General features: G+C 32.1%; 1 protein-coding gene across 2 annotated transcripts in view; it reads left to right on the top strand.

The window, feature by feature from the left end:
* The first annotated feature begins 5442 nt into the window (after positions 1-5442).
* The window catches only part of LOC100255659 (V-type proton ATPase subunit a2), a 46252-nt gene continuing 31086 nt past the window's right edge, over positions 5443-20608 (top strand). For both annotated transcript variants that reach the window (XM_010666454.3, XM_010666455.2), the window contains exons 1-10: positions 5443-5968; positions 6954-6998; positions 7862-7984; positions 8063-8170; positions 8589-8699; positions 8787-8960; positions 9324-9461; positions 11538-11645; positions 11811-11918; positions 12014-12162. In XM_010666454.3, the coding sequence (XP_010664756.1) occupies positions 5855-5968; positions 6954-6998; positions 7862-7984; positions 8063-8170; positions 8589-8699; positions 8787-8960; positions 9324-9461; positions 11538-11645; positions 11811-11918; positions 12014-12162 (1178 nt within the window). In that variant the 5' untranslated portion in view covers positions 5443-5854. The remainder of the gene's footprint in view (positions 5969-6953; positions 6999-7861; positions 7985-8062; positions 8171-8588; positions 8700-8786; positions 8961-9323; positions 9462-11537; positions 11646-11810; positions 11919-12013; positions 12163-20608) is intronic.

The raw sequence follows: 20608 nt of genomic DNA, 5'->3' as shown, positions 1-20608 counted from the left end.
TAAGGATAAGACAAAAAGAAGCTGAGGGGGCAATTTTGTTCATACATTTGAAGATGAAATGGAAAAAGTAGGAGGGAAAATAGCTAGAGAGATCCTAGAGGTCAACATCAAATAAATTTGAAAAAATATAAATATATTTTCTTGGAAGGGCAAGTAAGAAAAATTGAGAAAAAAATGGAGGGTAACTAAAAATAATAATAATAATTGGTTTTTAAACCTAACCTTCCTCGTACTTGTGTCAAAACTTAGTCCTTATTTGTTTTTCTCTGGCTTTGCTTTTAGAAGGGTTTTTTCCTCTTGTAAAAGAGTGTGCTTCTATGAAGGGTTGTATGATGTTCCCTATGAATGGGGGTCTTCATGTTATTACTCTTTGATCACGACATAAGTAATTTTTTTTTTATTATCTATTATTTTTTATGAGAATAAAATCCAAGTGAAATGTAAAAAATAAAAAAAAATAAAAAAATTGATGAAAAAATGGAAAAGGTTGAAAGAAAGTTTTAGAGAAAACCTGAGTAAAACAGAGAATTACCAAGTTTTTAATTAAAAGAAACTCCATAATAGAGAACACTCGAAAAATAGAAGTTTTTAGATGAAAAGTATATGAATATTTATTAGATTAGAAAACACTTGGATAGATAAATATTGTAGTATGAGAAGTTGCTACCCTTAATTTCAAGCAACCCCTTGTACTTCAAAGTTATAAATATGATACATGGTATTTTTGTAGTTATTTGAATAAGGATAAAGATAGCGTCACAACAAAAATTATGACTTTAATTATAGAATATAAATATTATACCAAATATTTTTTAAATCCATATCTCATTACAATATCATGTTTCTTTATAGAACAAGCAAAGCCATTAAAAATGTTTTTATAAATATTTTAAATCAATTATGAATGGAAGATGAAAATGTAAAACTTCTACTAAGGCGGTGTTTGTTTTTTTGGCTTTTTGCTAAAAACAATTTAGTTTTAGAATTTAGGTTGTTTGTTTTTTTATTTTTTCATGACTTATTATAAACTTTTTACTAAATAGAAAAAACCAAAATATGTAACTTTTTTTTAATAGAAAAAATAACATATTAGGTTTTTTTTTTACTTTTTAATACTTAATAGAAATAAAATACTACAAAAACAAACAACCTAATATTTAACACTATTAAGCATTAAGGTTCTATTTAGAATTAAGTAAAAAAACAAACACCACCTAAGTAAATAGAAATGTGAGAAAGAGTGGGACATGCCCAAAAGAGCAACAAACTTATAATTCAAAGCGTAGACTTAAGAAGCGAAGAAATATGAGGTGTTTTAGGATTTAATAATTGTACTTAAATTAAAATATTTCTTGTATCAATTATATGATATTAGATTTTTTTTAGAATAAAAAAAGTTGTTTGAAATTATAAATGTTTTAGATCATTAGGGAAAAATGTTATGAAATAAAAATGCACTTATGAAAACTATACATGGTATGTAAATATGCAAGGAAGAATAAAGGCATCCGATATAACATGTGCATTTAATTCAGGATGTAGATACAAGTAATAAAAAAATATGAAATGTTTTAAGAGTTTAATAGTTGTATCTGATCTTTATTTTTTTTAATATTTTTTATGGTATAGTGAAATGATTTTGTCTCATTCACATAGACATAATGGACTTAAACAGATTAAAACTTTGTGTACATTTATGTGTGAGTTATTTTATTTTTATATTTTTGTACTAATATGTTAGTATTGAAAGTTCTACTCATACAATAAGATGGTATTAATGTCTTACTCGAAGATTTCGGGAAAAATTGAAGAGAACATCACACATGAGAGAATAATAATAAATAAACAAAATTAGTTAAAGTTACAATAATTGTTTTCTCATCAAAATGTAATACAGGAAGCATGCTTTCGTTATTTATAATAACTTTGGTTTTATTTATACCTTTACTATGTTTTGAAAGGTAGAAATTGTAAAGAGGCCAAATGGTTTAACTTCATAACGTACAAGGGGATTATGGAACATGACAAGATCTTGGTTCACAAAGGGAACCATGACAAGAAGGAAAGCACATGGCATAAGAAGTTGGTTCACAAATGGTGTGAGATTTGGTTGGCATAAGATGCTGTGGCATGGTATGAGATTTGGTTTAGACAAGTTTTCTAGATCATAAGGGGATGAAATATTAACTTAATAAAATTTGATTCAATGTGAATATCATTAGAAAGTGTCTTAAACACCAATTTGGTATATATATTTATTTTTATAAAAATTATAATATTGTATCAATATGTTATTGTTATATTAATTTAATTTTTTTAGAATAAGAAAAGTTATTTAAAATATTATTATAAATATTCTACATCATGAAAAATTATTATAAGATAGAGATGTACTTGTGAAGACTATATTTGATTGATCGAATGTAAGGAAAAAAATGAAACAATTTGATGGAGTCTAAACTCACGATTTAAGGTGTAAATATAAAAAGTAAGGAAATATGAAAGATTTTAAGATTTAGTAATTGCTTCGGTATTATAGAATGATTTTCATTTATCCATGAACATAGATCGAGTCATGCTAAAACCTTGTGTAATCTTATATGTAAATTTTTTTATTTTTATATTAATATGTTATCATTGTTAAATATACAAAAATAAAATATATGAATAGCTAAAATTAAATTGTTTTGATATAAAAAAAAAATCCTAATGGACAAGAATTTTTCAAATACGAGATATTAAAAATTAAATTGAAAATATTTGAATGGAATAACGTTGTTTGATAAAATTATTGATATGCCTATTTATTTACTTGTCCTGCATTCCACTTTACAATTTTTTTAGTCTCATATTGAAAAGGCTGTAGATATAGTTTTTATGAGCAACTTAATATATAATAAAATATATTTGAATTTTTAATTAAAAATAAAATTTTAATGATATATATATATTTCAAATATTTTTATCATTTTATAAGATATTCCATTTTTCTATTAAATTTATCGGCAACACATTAATAGCCTGGGTAACAGTGTTTTTAAAAAACACTTATAGCATAAAAAGCCCTTTAAAAATAAAAAATTGTTTGACAAAAATTAGAAAATGCTTTTAAAAAGTTGAAAATTCATTTAAAGTGTTTTATAGAGAAGTATTCAATAGATGGTTTTCCTAAAAGTACATCTTAATAAAATATTTTTATTAAAAATATTTTAAATAAAAACATTGTCAAATGCATTTTAAGTTGTCTTTTTTTGTTGTGAGTTCGTCGCAACCTTTTAAAAAAACAATTACAGAGGTGATGAAGTGACACTTTGAAAGGTACGAATGTCATTTTTGGTAATTTTATTTTAAAAACAGTTTTCTATTTTGCATAAAAAAAAAATAGAAAAACATGTTTTACAAAAAAAAAGACAAAAAAAAAAATATATTCTTAAAAATAGAAAATATGGTGTAACATTTTTAATTATTTTTATTTGGTTTTTAGAATTATTTAAAAAAATAATTTTATTGAATGATTAAAAATAAAACACTATACAAAAAAGTTATTTTTAAAACATATTTAAGAATATAAAAAATAGGTCAATAATATTTTAGGTTTCAAACATATTTTTATTTTATAAAATATAAATTTTTTTTATAAAAATTGTTCTAAAAAATTATTTTTTAGAATTATTTTTAAAAACACTTTATAAATAAAGATTAAAGACATGTTTAACAATTGTTTTTGAGAATATTTTTCCATTATCGAGAACAAAAAAAAAATCAAAAAGCACATTTGGTAACCAAAAACTGTTTTTTGAACAAAAAAAATAAAGTATTTTTAGATAATATCTTTTACTTATTTGTTATTATTTTCACTTATTTTTTAAGGGCTATTTTAAAAAATATTTATTCAAGCATATAAAATGTTTTAAAATAAAGCACTGCATATAAAAAATATTTTAAAAATATATTATAAATCAGTTCAAATAGACTTTTATTCTATAAGAAATTTGATAATAGATTTTAAAAATTATTTTTTAAAAATGCTTTCCAAACCAATTACCAAATCCATCCTAGTTTTTCAAATGATTTGACAATATTCCACTTCACAATGATTTTGAAAAAGTTGCGAATTTAAAAACTTATGAAATATAACCTATATAAATAAAAAAGAGTAGTCAAGAAAAAAAATCTTAATAAAATTTGCAATTGTGTTCTTACACAAATGATTAAACAAAAATCTGAAAGTCTTTTGCTTCACTAAACCAATTAATTATACTTTTCTTAATTAATGAAATAAACAAAAAGGATAATTTGTTTTTTTTGAAAGTTCTTTGGTACTGGCAATGACTTTTTAAGAGGATGAGTATCATAACTCTAATACATTTATACCTTCTATTTTTCCAAAAGGTGTAGGAAACTTTGCTTCTGATAAAGGGTAACAGAATTTGATATAATTCATTAATATAATTTGAGCATATAATAAAAAGTAGTGTGAACTTGCATTAATTATTTAATAACTAAGTAATATTTTAGCCGATCTATATAATATGAATTTAATCCTAATTAATCTCTTTAACAATCATATTATTAATCTAATCATAACATTAAATCATTTAATTTATATTTAACTCATTTTACATTTATTTTTAAATGAATAGATTAAATGAGTTATACATATATTTGATTGATACATTAATGACATATAAAATCTAACTTAATTTGATTATTAAATAAGTTATATGAGTTACATGACGTATTACCTGTTTATTAAATGAATTTATGCTTTTTGACATTATTATTATTCATACCGGATTTGGATGGACCTATGTAATAAAATATGTAGGTTTTATATTTGGCTCCAAAAAACCTCTAATTGTTGTAGTTGACAAGGATTTCTACTTGAAGTAATATTTCGAAGTTTTTCTATAGTCAATCTTCTCAATCATCTTCTACATGCTCTTAATTATTTTCATTTTTTAAAAATCAATGAAGTTTGATATAATAAATACTTTTAATTGAGAATACCCTTATCTTGTTTGCACTTAGATGAAAATGATCTTTTTATTAAAGAAAAAAAATGGAAGAGACATACTTTCCATCGAACTATCAAGTCCTATGACAATATACTTGATAATGAGAGTGAAGGAGTGTTCCACATGATGCTTATACCCATGTGAAGGAGATTCTATCATGAAGATATGCTTCAGAGTTGATGTATGGAATATTTTGTTTTATAGAAGATAACTCTATATGTCTACGCACGCTGCCAAATGATAGGAATTAAAAACTTTTCCACACAATAATACAACCCATATCATAACTCTATATGGAATATTTATAGGAGATCAATAAGAGTGATTCACTAAAAATTGTTGGATGATGGCGCCAAAATATTTAAATGTCATAAATCAATAAGAGAGAGACTCTGAGAGGATTTTTCTGACGGTCGTCCTCCATAAGGTTATTTATCTATTTCTTTATTATTTTTGGCTGTCTAAAAGAACATTTTGAGCAGTTCAAGTCTTCAGGAGACCTGAAAGAGGAAACTCGTGACGCGTCCTGGTCTTTGGGACGAGGGCCACGATGGCACACCATCTCGTTGAAAACAGAAAATCAAACGGCGCCGTTTGAAACGATTTCAAATAAAAAAGACATACGTATCACGGGGGTCCGGAGACGTACATCACAATCACGGAAAAAACGTCCGAAAGTGTGAGAGGATCTCCAAGATTTTGAGAAGAAAGTGCCTGAGAACCGGGTGTCGACGGTATCGCTCCCGTCGTTCTCTCCGATCGGATTCCCACATTTGGAAGCGTGGACAAGAATCAGCTGCGGCGTACACACATGTGTGGAAGGGTGTTGTCCTATCATGGATCTGCTGCGATCGGAGCCAATGCAATTGGTGCAACTCATCATCCCTGTCGAAGCTGCTTATCGTACGATCTCCTACCTCGGAGACCTTGGCCTCTTCCAATTCAAAGACGTGAGCATTACGCCTCAAATATATTCTTGTTTGGATTGCAGTTGATTTCGTGTGCGAAAATTCCCATATTGTAACCTGGGGCTCCTTTTTGGTTGATGAAGAATGAAAACTTGTGATCGGAGAAGATTATGCGTTTTTCCCTTGACTGCTGAAAAAGCTGGTGAAATTTTAGAGAACAAGATTGCTGTCGCGAATAAATTCAATTCAAATTAGACAAAGAAACGACGCTTCAAAACTTTGATTTTTTGGAAACCAGTCGGATTGATAATATTATGTCATTTTTGTTGGACGATCCTGATTGACTCCAAATAGACACACAACATATGTAATGTCGGACCATGGTTTGGCAACCATATATATTGCAATTTGCAATATTTTCTTCTGATCGGAGAAGATTCTGCGTTTTTTGTTTGATTGCTGAGAAGTCCGGTGAAAATTTAGAGAACGAGATTGCAGTCTCGAATAAATTCAATTCAAATAAGCCAAAGAAATTACGCTTCAAAATTTTGATTTCTCTTATTTTCTTGGAAACGTGTCGGATTGATAATGTCATGTCATTTTTCTTGGACATTAACGGCGATCCTGATTAACTCCAAATAGACACACAAGATATGTTATCTCAGATCATGGTTTGGCAACCATACATATTGCAATTTGCAATATTTTCTTCTGAGCGGAGAAGTTACTGCGTTTTTTGTTTGATTGCTGAGATATCCTGTGAAAATTTAGAGAACAAGATTGCGGTCTTGAATAAATTTAATTAAATAAGCCAAAGAAATTCTGCTTCAAAACTTTGATTTCACTTATTTTCTTGTGTTTTCTTGGAAACCTGTAGGATTGATAATGTAATATCATTTTTCTTGGACATCAATGATGATCCTGTGTGATGGCGGACTATGGTTGGAACTCTGCAATATTTTCTTGAAACTTTTCTTCTAAATTTTTTTTTGATATCAACACCTTTGACGTGCCTAATTTTTCCCAGCTGAATGCTGAAAAGAGCCCATTTCAGAGGACGTATGCTACTCAGGTGCATTTATGATCTCCATCCTTATTACGGTTGAGTTTATATTACATCTTCATATTATTGTGTTTTCTTGGTTTTATTGTGTCATCTTTGAACAAATTGGAAATGCAATTTTCTATAAAGATATAACATCCATGGGAATCAAAATGCTTATGGCACTAGAAAATCTTAGCAGCATTACCAGACTGGTCCACCATGAGGCTTTATGTTTTCACAAAATCTTTTTATGTACATTAAATTTCCAATTTATCAGTTTTCATGTGAGAATGCTCATGATTAATGAGAAGTGAGAATGAAGAAGAGAAATTTCAGCATAACAAGGAAATTCTATAGATCAAGCCACATTTTGGTACACCAAGATGTTGACCATAATCCCTAATATGAGCATGAGATAATGCTTTATACCGAAGCATCTTACTGTTATGGCGTTATCTAACTATACTTTATGGAAGTGTTGGAAAAAAAATTAAAATTTGACATAAGATGCAACTTTGAAAGATTTAGTTATAGACAGGTATTTCTGTATTGAGGCTTCTTATAATTCCAATGGTTTGATGGTTGATGCATGCTTTGATGCCTCTTTTTGAATATTGCTTAGTTCTTTTTGTTGGGTGCCTTGGTGGGCGATGATGAGTTTGAATGAAAATGCTGAAAATCAAGTGAATATACTGGTTCACCAAAAAGCTACAACACTAGAAAATCACTTCCCTTTCCTCTTGTCAATACAACAAACCATGCTGACCCCTTCTTTTATATTTTCTTTATTTTCTACAATAGCTGCAAGTTGCTTTCACAAATCTTCATCAAATTCTGCAATTCTTTTAGAAACATTTATATCTTTATGGCATATATAAAATATTCCGTAGATCAAAAGATGTGGAGAGATGGCACGTAAACTACGTTTTTTCAAGGAGCAAATGACAAAGGCTGGTTTGTCACCCTCAACAAGGTCTGTGGCAAGAGCTGATTTTAATTTGGATGACTTGGAGGTATGTTAGTATTTGATGACTTGGTTTTAAAGATTATCACATTTTATGTTATATTAACTTTGTTGCTTCTGTGGCTAGGTACAACTTGCAGAGTTTGAAGCAGAGCTGACAGAAATAAAAGCAAACAATGAAAAGTTACAGCGTGCTTATAGTGAGCTTGTAGAATATAAGCTTGTTCTGCAGAAGGTATGCCATGTTTTGTTGCTATAGAATTTAGGTTATATGGACATTCTACAATTATAGCTGAAGTTCTTACTCCATTTATGGCATTGCTGGGCTGTAGGTCAGGGTGATGTGTATCCGCATCCTGTAACATTCTATACTTCTCAACTTAAATGTTGTTTTCTACTACTGTAGTTGAAGTTCCTACTCAATTTTATTTTATTTTTTTTTTTGTATTTTGTCTCCTTATATGCTTGAGCACATCAATTTTACGTGTCATAATCTTTATATATCTAAGGCTAGGATCTTTTATTCTTGGTTTGGAAAGAAGGGAGCTGCTTTATTGCTTGTATTATATCAATTAGTACTGCAGTTTCTTTTTTGTTTACACAATTATACCAGTTATGAAGTGATGAAATGAGGTGCTGTCTTCTCATTTCAGGCGGGTGAGTTTTTCTATTCAGCCCAAAACACAGCTGTAGCTTGGCAAAGAGAAGTTGAAGCACATCACATTGGTGAAGGATCCATTGACAGTCCTTTACTACTGGAGCAAGTACTGTTTTGTAGTTTGATATTTCATTTTCTTAGTCTCAGCCTTTTAGCTTAACTCAGGATGATACTTGGGATTAATGTGGTGTAGGAAATATTGACAGATCCATCAAAGCAGGTTAAGCTAGGGTTTGTCAGTGGCCTTGTTCCAAGAGAGAAGTCAATGGCTTTTGAAAGGATCCTGTTCCGTGCAACAAGGGGTAACGTTTTCCTGAAACAAGCTCTGGTAGAAGATTGTGTCATTGATCCTGTTTTGGGGGAAAAGGTCAATACTGGAGCTTACTATTGTGGTTCTTTAATTTAATGGGATTTAAGCATACTTCTGTCTATTCATGCTTTCTTTTTATATGGTCTTAGGTGGTTTTTCTATGATTATTTCCTTTTTGTACTTCCTATATGCTAGGGTTGTGTCTCTTTTTTATTAAATGCATTTAAATGTATATTCTCTATTTGCCTATTGAATATGTATATATATATATATATATTACTGAAGATGTGGGATGGAATTTTCTTTTTGACGTTTTTCAACTTTTTATAGGGTTATAACACAGTTCTCTTTTAGTTTCATCTTCCTCTTGATTGATGCTTCATCTCACTCATGTGTACTAGTTTTAAGAGTCTTTTACAGATTGAGAAAAATGTGTTTGTTATTTTCTTCTCTGGAGAAAGAGTGAAGAACAAAATTCTGAAAATATGTGATGCTTTTGGAGCAAATCGTTACCCGTTTATGGATGACCTTGGTAAACAATATCAGATGATCACAGAGGTATGCATTTTTTTTCTTTTGTCAGATTATCATCCTATTTTAATTTAAATCATCATATTGCTGCAACTTGTCTAATACTTTTTTTTTTTTGATAGAGCAACTTGTCAATTCCTTAATATTGCTTTAGAACTTGTCTTTGGATAAATGTCTATTCACTCCAGTTAAAAGGAAAATCGATGCTGAATATTTTTTTTGCCCTAAATCCTGTCCTGAGTGCACCATCTCTCTTCCTGTTCCACTTTCTTATTATTGACTACCACACCTAAATCATAACAAACTAGATCAAAATTTGAAAGGAAACAGCCGCTTTTCACCTCTGATTGGAGGGTAGGATTTTCTCAATTGGCGCATGGAAAATTTTACTGTCATAGATTTCCATAATTCCCTCACCAAATAGACTCTAAGAAATCTCTATAAGTGGGATTACTTAGGTTTGTCTGTCTTTATTGGTGTGCCTCATATAAATACCATTAGAATTTTTTGCTGATATATGTCAGAATTTTCCAAAACTTCACCTTGCTTATGCATCAATGATTAGAGTTAGCTCTTTTTTCAAGACAAACAGAACCAATGAAAAATATTTATTCAAGTTTGGTAATAAATGACCTTTGTGCATTGTAGTGTGCATGAACACTAATGACTCCATTCGGTTAAATGTATTTGTGCATATTTTGAACTTATTATTATTGTTGTTGTTGTTGTTGTTCTTCTTATATTAATATTATTATTATTGTTATCATCATCATCATCACTATTGTTATGATTAGTTGTTGTTGTTATCATTGCCATTTTTATTTTTATCTTCTCATCATTTTCCCTTTCCTTATCCATTGTTGACCTAAATAGTAATGACAGTCAAAACAACAACGGTTGAGATGAATCTGATCATAGGATTCCTCTGATATATAGTTTTGCTAAATTGGCATAATGGCTTATTGTAGAGGAGATGGATCAATACTCTTGTTCTAGGGAATCCATCCATTGTTTCCTTATCAGCTTAGTTGAATGATTAACTAGATAGTAAAACTTCACAACTAGATTATTTAAGGAAGAAAGTATAGGTTAGCTTTGTTTGGTAGAGTTTTTTGGTAATCTAGGAGCACTTCCTGGCCGTTAAGGTGCTTTGGAGCATATTGGTTAAAAAATAAAAACACAATCAGAAGAATTTGGGCTTAGCCAATGAAGCTGGGTTGAGATGATTTTACCAGAAGAGATTCCAAATTTTTTATAGTTTTATTTTGGATATTTAACTCCTTTCTACATAGCTGTATTGCATATCTGGAACCATGCTAATTTTCAGTTAAGAGTGTGATGTGTCCTTAGTGGTTTGAATCTTACTAAGAAAAATATTCTATATGTATTAACCTAAGCTAGTGGTAATTTGTGGTTCTGGGATCATGTTATTTTTCTTATATGGGATTCAGTGGCAGGACAGTTTGAGGAGGGTGCTCTTGTGGCCTGGCTCACTGGCAAGTGGGTGAGTTGGGGAAGGAGGAGGTTCTAGGTTTTTTCCCATGTAGTCCAAAAAGAAAACACCCATAAAAAATAAAAAAATAAAAAATAAATATGTGGTCTCTAATGCTATATGTGATACTTGTCCCCTTACTTTTTTTTGGCAGAGAAATATCTTTTACCAAAATAAAATTGTGAAAGGGGGGGCCTTGGGTTTGCTCCCCAATGGTCATCAGTTCGAGTCCCCTCAGGGCCACTGGAGGTTTACCCGGTCGTTAACTTCAGGGCCCCGTGGGATTAGTCGAGGTGCGCGTAAGCTGGCTCGGACATCCACGGTTATCAAAAAAAAAAAGTAAATAAATAAAAAATAAAATTGTGAAAGGGGGAACCATTGAAAGATAAGGGTACTTTTGACAGAAGTTAGTAACATTTGTAAAACTGGAAGCAAGTATTACTAGTTGGATTGCTTTTTATGTTCATTAATGATGCCATGGTGATGCAAATAAACTGTCTTCCTTCTCTGCATCAAGAAGGTAGACCGGAGAGAGATCTTTTTTGTTTGATTGTATACAAAGCCTTGATTACAGTCTCAATGCAGTCTCAATTTTGTAGCTATTTTCATAGGTATCCAGAAGACTTTTAGAGCTGAAGACTACTGTAGATGCTGGACTTCTTCACTGGAGCAATTTGTTGCAGACAATTGGCCATCAATTTGAGCAGTGGAACCATTTGGTTAGTCTCACTTGTTTTGCTAAGTAGTCTCCTCCATTTTTTGAAACAAGGGCATATACTTTCTCCCTGGTGTAGGACTGGATGTGTGAGAAATTTTCTTCCGTTGAGGATATGCAAATTGATACTTGTTCAGTTGCTAAACTTTGTTTCTTTCAACCTATGAAGGTGAAGAAGGAGAAATCCATTTACCACACCTTAAATATGCTCAGCATTGATGTGACAAAAAAGTGTCTGGTGGCAGAAGGGTGGTGTCCTGTTTTTGCAACAAATCAGGTATTCTTTTCATGTGAATTACTTCTCGGTTTTCACACTGAATAATTATATTATTAAATCTTCATGAATTGATTATATGCATCTTGATTTTTCAGATCCAAAATGCATTGAAGCAGGCAACCTTTGACAGCAACTCCCAACTTGGGGCCATATTTCAGGTTTTGCATACAAAGGAATCACCACCTACCTATTTTCGCACTAATAAATTCACTTTGCCTTTTCAAGAAATCGTGGATGCATATGGGTGAGTTAATTTGAGATTATTAATGGTAAGATGTGTACAGTCTGTCTAAGTTTAAAGGGTCGCTTTCTTTTTTTCTAAATTGCATCTTTGTTTGAGTTGGAAATCTATATTTGAAGCTTTTAAGAATATGGTAGAGTATTCCAAATTTCCTAGATATATGATGATTTTGGAAAATCTTATAGCATTGGAGTTCTAGGGCCCGTTTTAAAGAGGATCTCTCATATAGACTTATATAGTTGAAAGAAAGCCTTTTTGTCCTTAACAACCCTAGAATAGTTGTCTACCATCAAATAGGTGATCCAGGGTTTCAATCTTTTAATGTTTAAGGAGAGGAACAAGGAATAAAATTTATAATATCACCTAGCAATTCTCAATGGTGGAACTCTATTGATTTTCTTCAAGGTATGTAAAGAAAAAACTTAATATTATCAAATCAATACTTAATCTCGTTTTACATTAATTAACCTTATTTATAGGCTTAGAAAACCCTAGAATTTGAATAAAACCATGAAAAAAATGAACGTAACCTAATGTAGCAAATTAATTAAGACTCTTATTCCTTTCCCACAACTATTAAATCTTCTAAAGAATTAAAATAAATTAAAATATTTTTAGAATAAAAAGCTTTTTGTAATAAAAGTCTCTATTGAAGAAGACTTCCGGATTCTATTTTATCTTAGAAAACAAAAGGTTTAAAACTTGCAAAATTACCTAAATACAATTAATTAAGTAATTTAGGATATTTTTATTCTTTTATTCATTTCTTAAGTAGATTTTGGAGATTCATCCTCATTTGTATTTGAGTTTTTAAAATTTGGAAGTCTTCTTTATCATAAACTTTTATTACAAGAAGTTTCTAATTTTAAAACTTAAGTTTTTGTTTTCTTTTAACTTTTTAGAAGATTTAATAATTTTAGGAAATAAATAGGGGCGCTAATAAGAAACAACATAGGTTAGGTTTACCTTTTTTATAATTTTATTTAGTTTTTAAGGTATTCTAAAGTATAGATATAAGAATAATTGATGTAAAATTGATTAAAAATGATTAATGATGAATGATAATAAGTTCTTTTTCATACCTTTTAATTTTTAATGGTAAAACTCCATTGCTTTTTTTTAGGTGAGATTTCTAGAAGGTCCTTTCCTATTTTGATTTTATCATGTTGTTACTATTTTATTCTTGTTCCCCTCCATAAATCATAAAGATTGAAGCTCTAGCACATACACACCTACTGGACTATAGACAACCACTCTAAAGTAGTCTTAAAGCTTAAAGTAGGTTTGATCTTTGAAAATTTTTTTGTGAGGCATATGGCCTTTCTAAGCAAATGTTTGTGGAGGTAAGGTTTACACTCAAATGATCAAAAAGAAAAAAGTCTATTTCACACAATGATTTCTGGAGAGAGATCGGATGATATCCCAATGGTCACAAAAGAAAGGTTACTGCAGCTTGAAAGAAATTGAGCAAACTATTGGAGGAGCATTGGAAATAAGTGGAGGCACTCTTATTCACTATGGAATGCTTTCAATGGGAAAATGAAATCCTCAAAATCGTTGTCATGGCCCGAATCCCATAGTACACACCAATTCCCATTAGATCTGTAGATCCCAACCTTCATTCCAACTGGCTGCACCCGTTGAAGAATACACAAAGACCCCTAAGCTAGTTGGTACGAACAAACGAGGATCCAAGCCAGAACAATCAGCTCCACTGAAAAGCGATAGTAATTCATATTCTAGTATTAAGCAGGCTAGCAAAAGTCTAGCACGAAGTAGTACACATGTTCTCGAATGTAATCCCGTTCCTGGAGTAGGATAAGCAATTTGTTGGGATTGAACCCCTAAAAGTGAGACATGATATAACAAAGTTAAATTTAATTTTCCCCTTGTTATTTCTTTGGTGTATTGACTTTAATTTGAACATTCAACGCATGTCTCTTACATTGTACATGACTTGAGTCCATTAGGAGTTGCACAAAAGATACAAGTCATTGGTCCTTTATTAGTAGATAAGTAGTCCATAGTCAGTTTATGGATTTGGACAATCTTGTAAAGACTATAGTACACTATCTCCTAATTGAAAGGATGACTTGTTTTGGCCATTGGGATGAGTTTCCTATGATGAGTGTACTAGTGTATGTGATGCACACTGGACAAGACTTACGGTGAATTATGATGCAAGACTATCAATTATCATGATTTATCAGGTTATTATACTGCATGAACTCTCAACCTTAAGAAGATATTGAGCTTATGTTAAAATCAATAAGAAGTTTTAACTTATGTGTGAGATCCGAAAGTGGTTATATATTCTTATGGATTGTGTTACTATTAATGGAGGTTGATGGTAATAAGTATTCTTAATATAGATACCATGATATCTCATGGGATTAAGATGGTATATTCTCTTGGGTAATCTAAAGGACATATGATCATGAAATCTGTGGCGCCACAGTAATTCCTTAAGTGAAATTTGTAACTAAAGGATTGAAGAAATAATCTTGATAGGTGATAACACTACCTTGCTAGATTACGAAAACCAGTTCATGGGGAGTCTACATGCAGTGGACAGTAAGTCATGGATTCGAACTTCATCTTGTTATTATTTACATAAGGTACTAGAGTGCGGTTGATTCTCTTTAGTGAAATGTTGAATTAACTTCAGAATTGGATTCTTAGGGAATTAGTACTCCTATGGGTCCTAGTGGTCCCCACTTTAAAGCGTATATACCATGATGACACAACTTATATACCTAGTGGTCTCCTAAAAGCAAGACATTATATAACCAAGTTAAATTTAATTTTCCCTTTGTTATCTCTTTGGTGTATTGACTTTAATTTGAACATTTAGCTCATGTTTCTTACATTGTACACGACTTGAGTGCATTACGAGTTGCACAGAAGATACAAGTCATAAGTCATTTGTAAGTAGATAAGTAGCCCATAGTCGGTTCATGGATTTGGACAATCCAGTAGAGACTGTAGTGCTCTATCTCCTAATTGAAAGGATGACTTGTTTTGACCGTTGGGATGAGTTTCTTATGATGAGTGTACTAGTGTATGTGATGCACACTGGACAGGACCTACGGTGAATCATGACGCAAGACTATCAATTATCATGATTTATCAGGCTATTATACTGCATAAACTTTCAACTTTGAGAGAATATTGAGTTTATGTTAAAATCAATAAGAAACTTTAACTTATGAGTGAGATCCTAAAGTGGTTATATATCCTTATGGATTGGGTTACTATTTGACACGAAATATGGGATGAAAAATAATAAATTCTATCTATTAGATTGATTATTCACAGTTTATATAGGAGATTACAAGAGAAGAAATGGGAAACAAAAGACATAATAGGAAACTAACTTATTCCTAAACCAACTTAATCCTAAATCATAAAACTATTTATTTACAGAAATAAGAAACTAATAAAGCTATCTATTTATAGAAACAGGAAACTAACATAATAGGAAAATAATTATTTTATTCTATTTACAACTCAACACTCTCCCTCAAGCTGAGAAATAGATGTCTTCCATTCCCAACTTGAATACAAGATCGTGAAACATTGAACCGTTCAATCCTTTTGTTAGGATATTAGCTAATTGATGTTCTGATGAGACATAGGACACACACACTACTCCTTCCTCCAATTTTTCTTTGATGAAATGCCTATCAATCTCAATATGTTTTGTCCTATTGTGTTGTATAGGGTTATGAGCAATATTGATAGCTGACTTGTTGTCACAATAGAGCTTCATAGAACCATCCTACTTGATTCTCAAATCATCTAGAATAATCTTTAGCCAAAGTAGTTCACACAACCCTTGAGCAATGACCCTAAACTCTGATTCTGCAGACGACCTTGCTACCACATTCTGTGTTACCAGATTACCTCCAAGAAAAGTATAATACCCTGTAGTTGATCTTCGATCCACTAGGGAACCTGCATAGTCAGCGTCGGTGTATGCTTCTAGAGCAAGAGTATTGTTCTTCTTGAACAAAATTCCTTTCCCGGGGTTGCCTTTCAAGTAATGCAGAACCCTGTAAGCAGCTTGAAGATGAGGTTCTCTTGGATCATGCATGAATTGATTGATTACGCTCATCGAGTAGGCGATGTCTGGCCTAGTGTGAGCAAGGTATATGAGCCTACTAACCAGCCTCTGGTACATTATTTTATCCACCACCGATTCTTCTTTAGTTTTTCCCAACTTATGGTTTGGATCCATTGGGGTGGAGACTAGTTTACGCCCAATCTTCCTTGTTTTTGCCAATAAATCAGTCACATACTTTTGTTGAGAGATCAAGATCCCTTGTGTGGAATATGCCACCTTAATACCGAGGAAGTACTTTAGTTTCTCTAGTTCCTTTATCTCAAACTCTGTTGCTAATCTCTGTTTCACTTCATACTTTTCTCTCTCATCATTTCCAATCACTATGATGTCGTCAACATAGACTAGAAGAGCAGTTACTCCCCCTGCAGCCGAGTGCTTAATAAAGAGAGTGTGGTCACCTTGGCTTTGTTTGCACCTAGACTCTTTCATGACTTTTGCAAATCTGCTAAACCAAGCCCTATGAGATTGTTTTAGCCCATAAAGGGTCTTTTTCAGCTTGCACACCTTGTTACATGTGTTTCCCTCAAATCCCGGTGGGATGTTCATATAAATCTCTTCATCTAAATCACCATGAAGAAATGCATTCTTAACATCATACTGTAAAAGTTGCCAATTGTAGTGGACAGCTAGTGACAACAGGATTCTTACAGTATTCATTTTTGCAACTGGAGCAAAAGTCTCCTGATAATCAACTCCATAAGTTTGAGTGTACCCTTTAGCTACCAATCTTGCTTTATGTCTCTCAAGAGATCCATCAGTCTTATATTTCAGTGTGAAAATCCACTTGCAATCAACAATGTTTTTCTCTTTCGGTCTTTCAACAATCTCCCATGTTTTATTCTTTTCTAATGCACTCATCTTATCTCTCATAGCATCCTTTCATTCCCTTTTTGTCAATGCCTCAGAAACAGTGTTAGGGATGATAGTGGTGTTTAGACTCACAATAAAATTCTTGTGGGATGGTGATAGGTGCTTAAGAGACATAGTGTGATAGTGGATAGAGTGGTCGGTTAGTGCATTCTCTGGTGCCTTTTCTGACAGCAATGGGAAGGTCTAGGTCTAGGTTGTCTGTCGAGTCAGTGGAAGTTTCACCAGGTTGTGTATGTAAAGGTGGGTCTGATCTTATCGTGATTTCATTCCCAAGGTCTGAGTTGGATTCTTGTACCTGCTTTTGTTCTGGAATGGTCTTTTCCCTTGAAAACACCTTAGGAAACTGTGGAAAATTGCGAGTGACATTGGCTGGAACAGGGGATGACACGGATTCAATGGTTAAATTGGGTGACTCAGGTGTGATTGACTCGGATGACTCAGGTTCTTCATCACCATGGGTTGAGACATGAGGAAGATCAAGAGGTTCATAGGACTCACAAGGACTATCTTCCATCATTGAAATCTCCCATTGGAGAGAGGACTTGGGGAAAAAATGTTTATTTTCTGTGAAGGTGGCATCTGCAGAGATGTAAAATTTTTTGGCTGAGGGATTGTAACACTTGTATCCTTTTTGAGTGGATGAGTAACCAAGGAAGACACATTTTATGGCTCGGGGATCTAGCTTGTCTTTATGTTGGCTGTGGACATGAACAAATGTAGTGCACCCAAATATCCTAGGAATGAGCCCATTTGAGGTTCTGAAGTGTGGATCGATACTCTTAAGTATCTCTACGGGGGTTTTGTTGTCTAATACTCGTGAGAGAATTCTATTTATCATGTATGTAGCAGTAAGAACAACTTCCCCCCAATAGGACTTAGGAACATTCCCTTGAAAGAGTAAAACTGGGGTTGTGTTGAGTAAATGCCTTTTTTTTTTTCTCGGCTACCCCATTTTGTTAGGGTGTGTTAACACATGATGAGTCATGGAGAATGCCCTGTGATTGAAAATAGGGTGACAAAATCTGGTTGAAGTAATCTCTAGCATTGTCTGTCCTAAAGTTTTTTATTTTGACCCCAAATTGGTTTTGAACCATTGAGTGGAAATTAGGTATAACAATGCTAACATCAGATTTTTGTTTAAGAAGAAAGATCCATGTAACTTAAGTGTAGTCATCAATTAAGGATACAAACCAGCGAGCCCCAGAAACATTAGGTAGAGTCGAAGGACCCCATATGTCACTATGAATCAAATGAAAAGGATGAGAGCTTCTTTTATTGCTAATACGAGAAGATACACGAGTATGTTTTGCCAATTCGCAAGTTTCGCAATGAAACTTAGAAATATCTAATCCTTGGAACAAATGAGAAAACATGACCTTTAAAACCCTAAAAGATGGATGACCTAGACGTAGGTGATACAACCAAATGGTGTCTTTATTTGAGGAATTGAAAAAAGACAACGACAAATTATTACTAGTTTTCTGAGATGATAAGATGGTAAAGACCGCTTCTTTCATTAGCAAGTCCAATCCTCCTCCTCGAGCCTTGTTCTTGAAAAACACAATAAGAAGGGAAAAAATAGCATAACATTTAAGATCATGGGTAAGCTTTTGAATGGAAACAAGGTTAGTCGATAATTTTGGTACATGAAGGACATTTTTAAGAATAAGGGTAGGTGTGATGTATATGTCTCTGAAACCTGCAACAGTAGCTAAATAGCCATTGGCTACTGCAATTTTCTTGTTACTTGGGCTTGGGGTATAGGTATGGAAAAGTTGAGATTTGGAGGTCATATGGTCTGTGGCACTGGAGTTTATTATCCAAGAGTCAACATAAACCCTGTGTGAGGCATTTATGCAAAAAGAGAGTGAAGGTGTACCTGAAAGAGTCAAATAACAAGTTCCTGTAGGTTTGTCAAGGGATCCCAACAAGTTTCTCAACTTCTCCATTTCTTCACAATTAAACAAGTTCCAGTAGGTTTGTAAAGAACACTTGAATAAAAAAAATCCAGCTATGAAGGCCAGAAAAATGGCGATGAAGGTCAGAATGATGCCCAGGTCTTAAAAACCTACAACTCTGATACCATGACACGAAATATGGGATGAAAAATAATAAGTTCTATCTATTAGATTGACTATACACACAGTTTATATAAGAAATTATAAGAGAAGAAATAGGAAACAAGATATATAATAGGAAACTAACTTATTCTTAAACTAACTTATTCCTAAATCATAAAACTATTTATTTATAGAAATAGGAAACTAATAAAACTATCTATTTACAGAAATAGGAAACTAATATAATAGGAAAATAATTCTCTTATTATATTTACAGCTCAACACTATTAATGGAGGTTGGTGGCAATAGACATTCTCAATATAGATACCATGATATCTCATGGGATTAAGACAGTATATTCCCTTGGGTAATCCAAAGGACATGTGATCATGAAATCTGTGGTGCCACAGTAATTCTTTAAGTGGAATTTGAGATATGCTAAGAGCTAAATTATGTCATTTGATTACATAATAAGTGAGATTTATAACTAAAGGATTGAAGAAGTAATCTTGATAGGTAATAACACTACCTTGCTAGATTACGAACATCAGTTCATGTGGAGCCTGCATACAATTGACAGTAACTCACAGATTTGAACTTCATCTTGTTGTTATTTACATAGGGTACTAAAGTGCGATTGATTATTTTTAGTGAAATGTTGAATCAACTTTAGAATTGGATTATTAGGGAGTTTGTACTTCTATGGGTCTTAGTGGTCCCACTTTAAAGCTTATATACCATGATGACACAGTTTATGAGAGTTGAATTGACTCTAGATTTACTCTTGTGCATAAGGGCGCTTTGATAATTATGCAAGGTTGCACAAAGGATAGTGAGCAAGGTCTTTAGATTAGGTTAATTGATTAATTAGATAGTCTTGTATGGTTAATTAATCAATTAGGACTTATTTTGGACTAGATTAAGTGACCTAAGTCTTATTAGGTTCAAGTCATTTAAGTCCACTAGGAGACCCTATAAATAGCCCCTTAGGGGTTAGGATTTCCATCATTTTTTTATGGGAGTCGTCTTCCACCTTTAAAAAGAGAGAGAGACATAACTTCCTCATTTCCAAAGCCCATACTTTATAGCGCCAAGATTGTGGTTCAAGTTGTTGGGCGGAAGATCTTGGGTGTATAAGACCTTGAGACATTCTTCACCGCCAGAAAGTGATATGGGAACATCTAGATCCAAGTGTAAGTATTATATCTCTAGATATTTATTCTAATATAGTTTTTATAGTCATATTTTATGTTGCGATAGATTTAGAGAAACCTAGGATAGTTTGCATACACCCTACAAGATTCAGGGACAAGGAATGGAGAAATCCGGATTTACCAATAGGTGATTGCACTTATATTTTTTTTTATTTTCTTCTAGGTGATTTGGGTAAAA

The sequence above is a fragment of the Vitis vinifera genome, chromosome 18 (assembly GCF_030704535.1).
Source record: "Vitis vinifera cultivar Pinot Noir 40024 chromosome 18, ASM3070453v1".
In the NCBI taxonomy this organism is placed as follows: Eukaryota; Viridiplantae; Streptophyta; class Magnoliopsida; order Vitales; family Vitaceae; genus Vitis; species Vitis vinifera.
The sequence above is the reverse complement of the archived record's forward strand: the minus strand, read 5'-3'. Positions and strand labels throughout refer to the sequence as shown.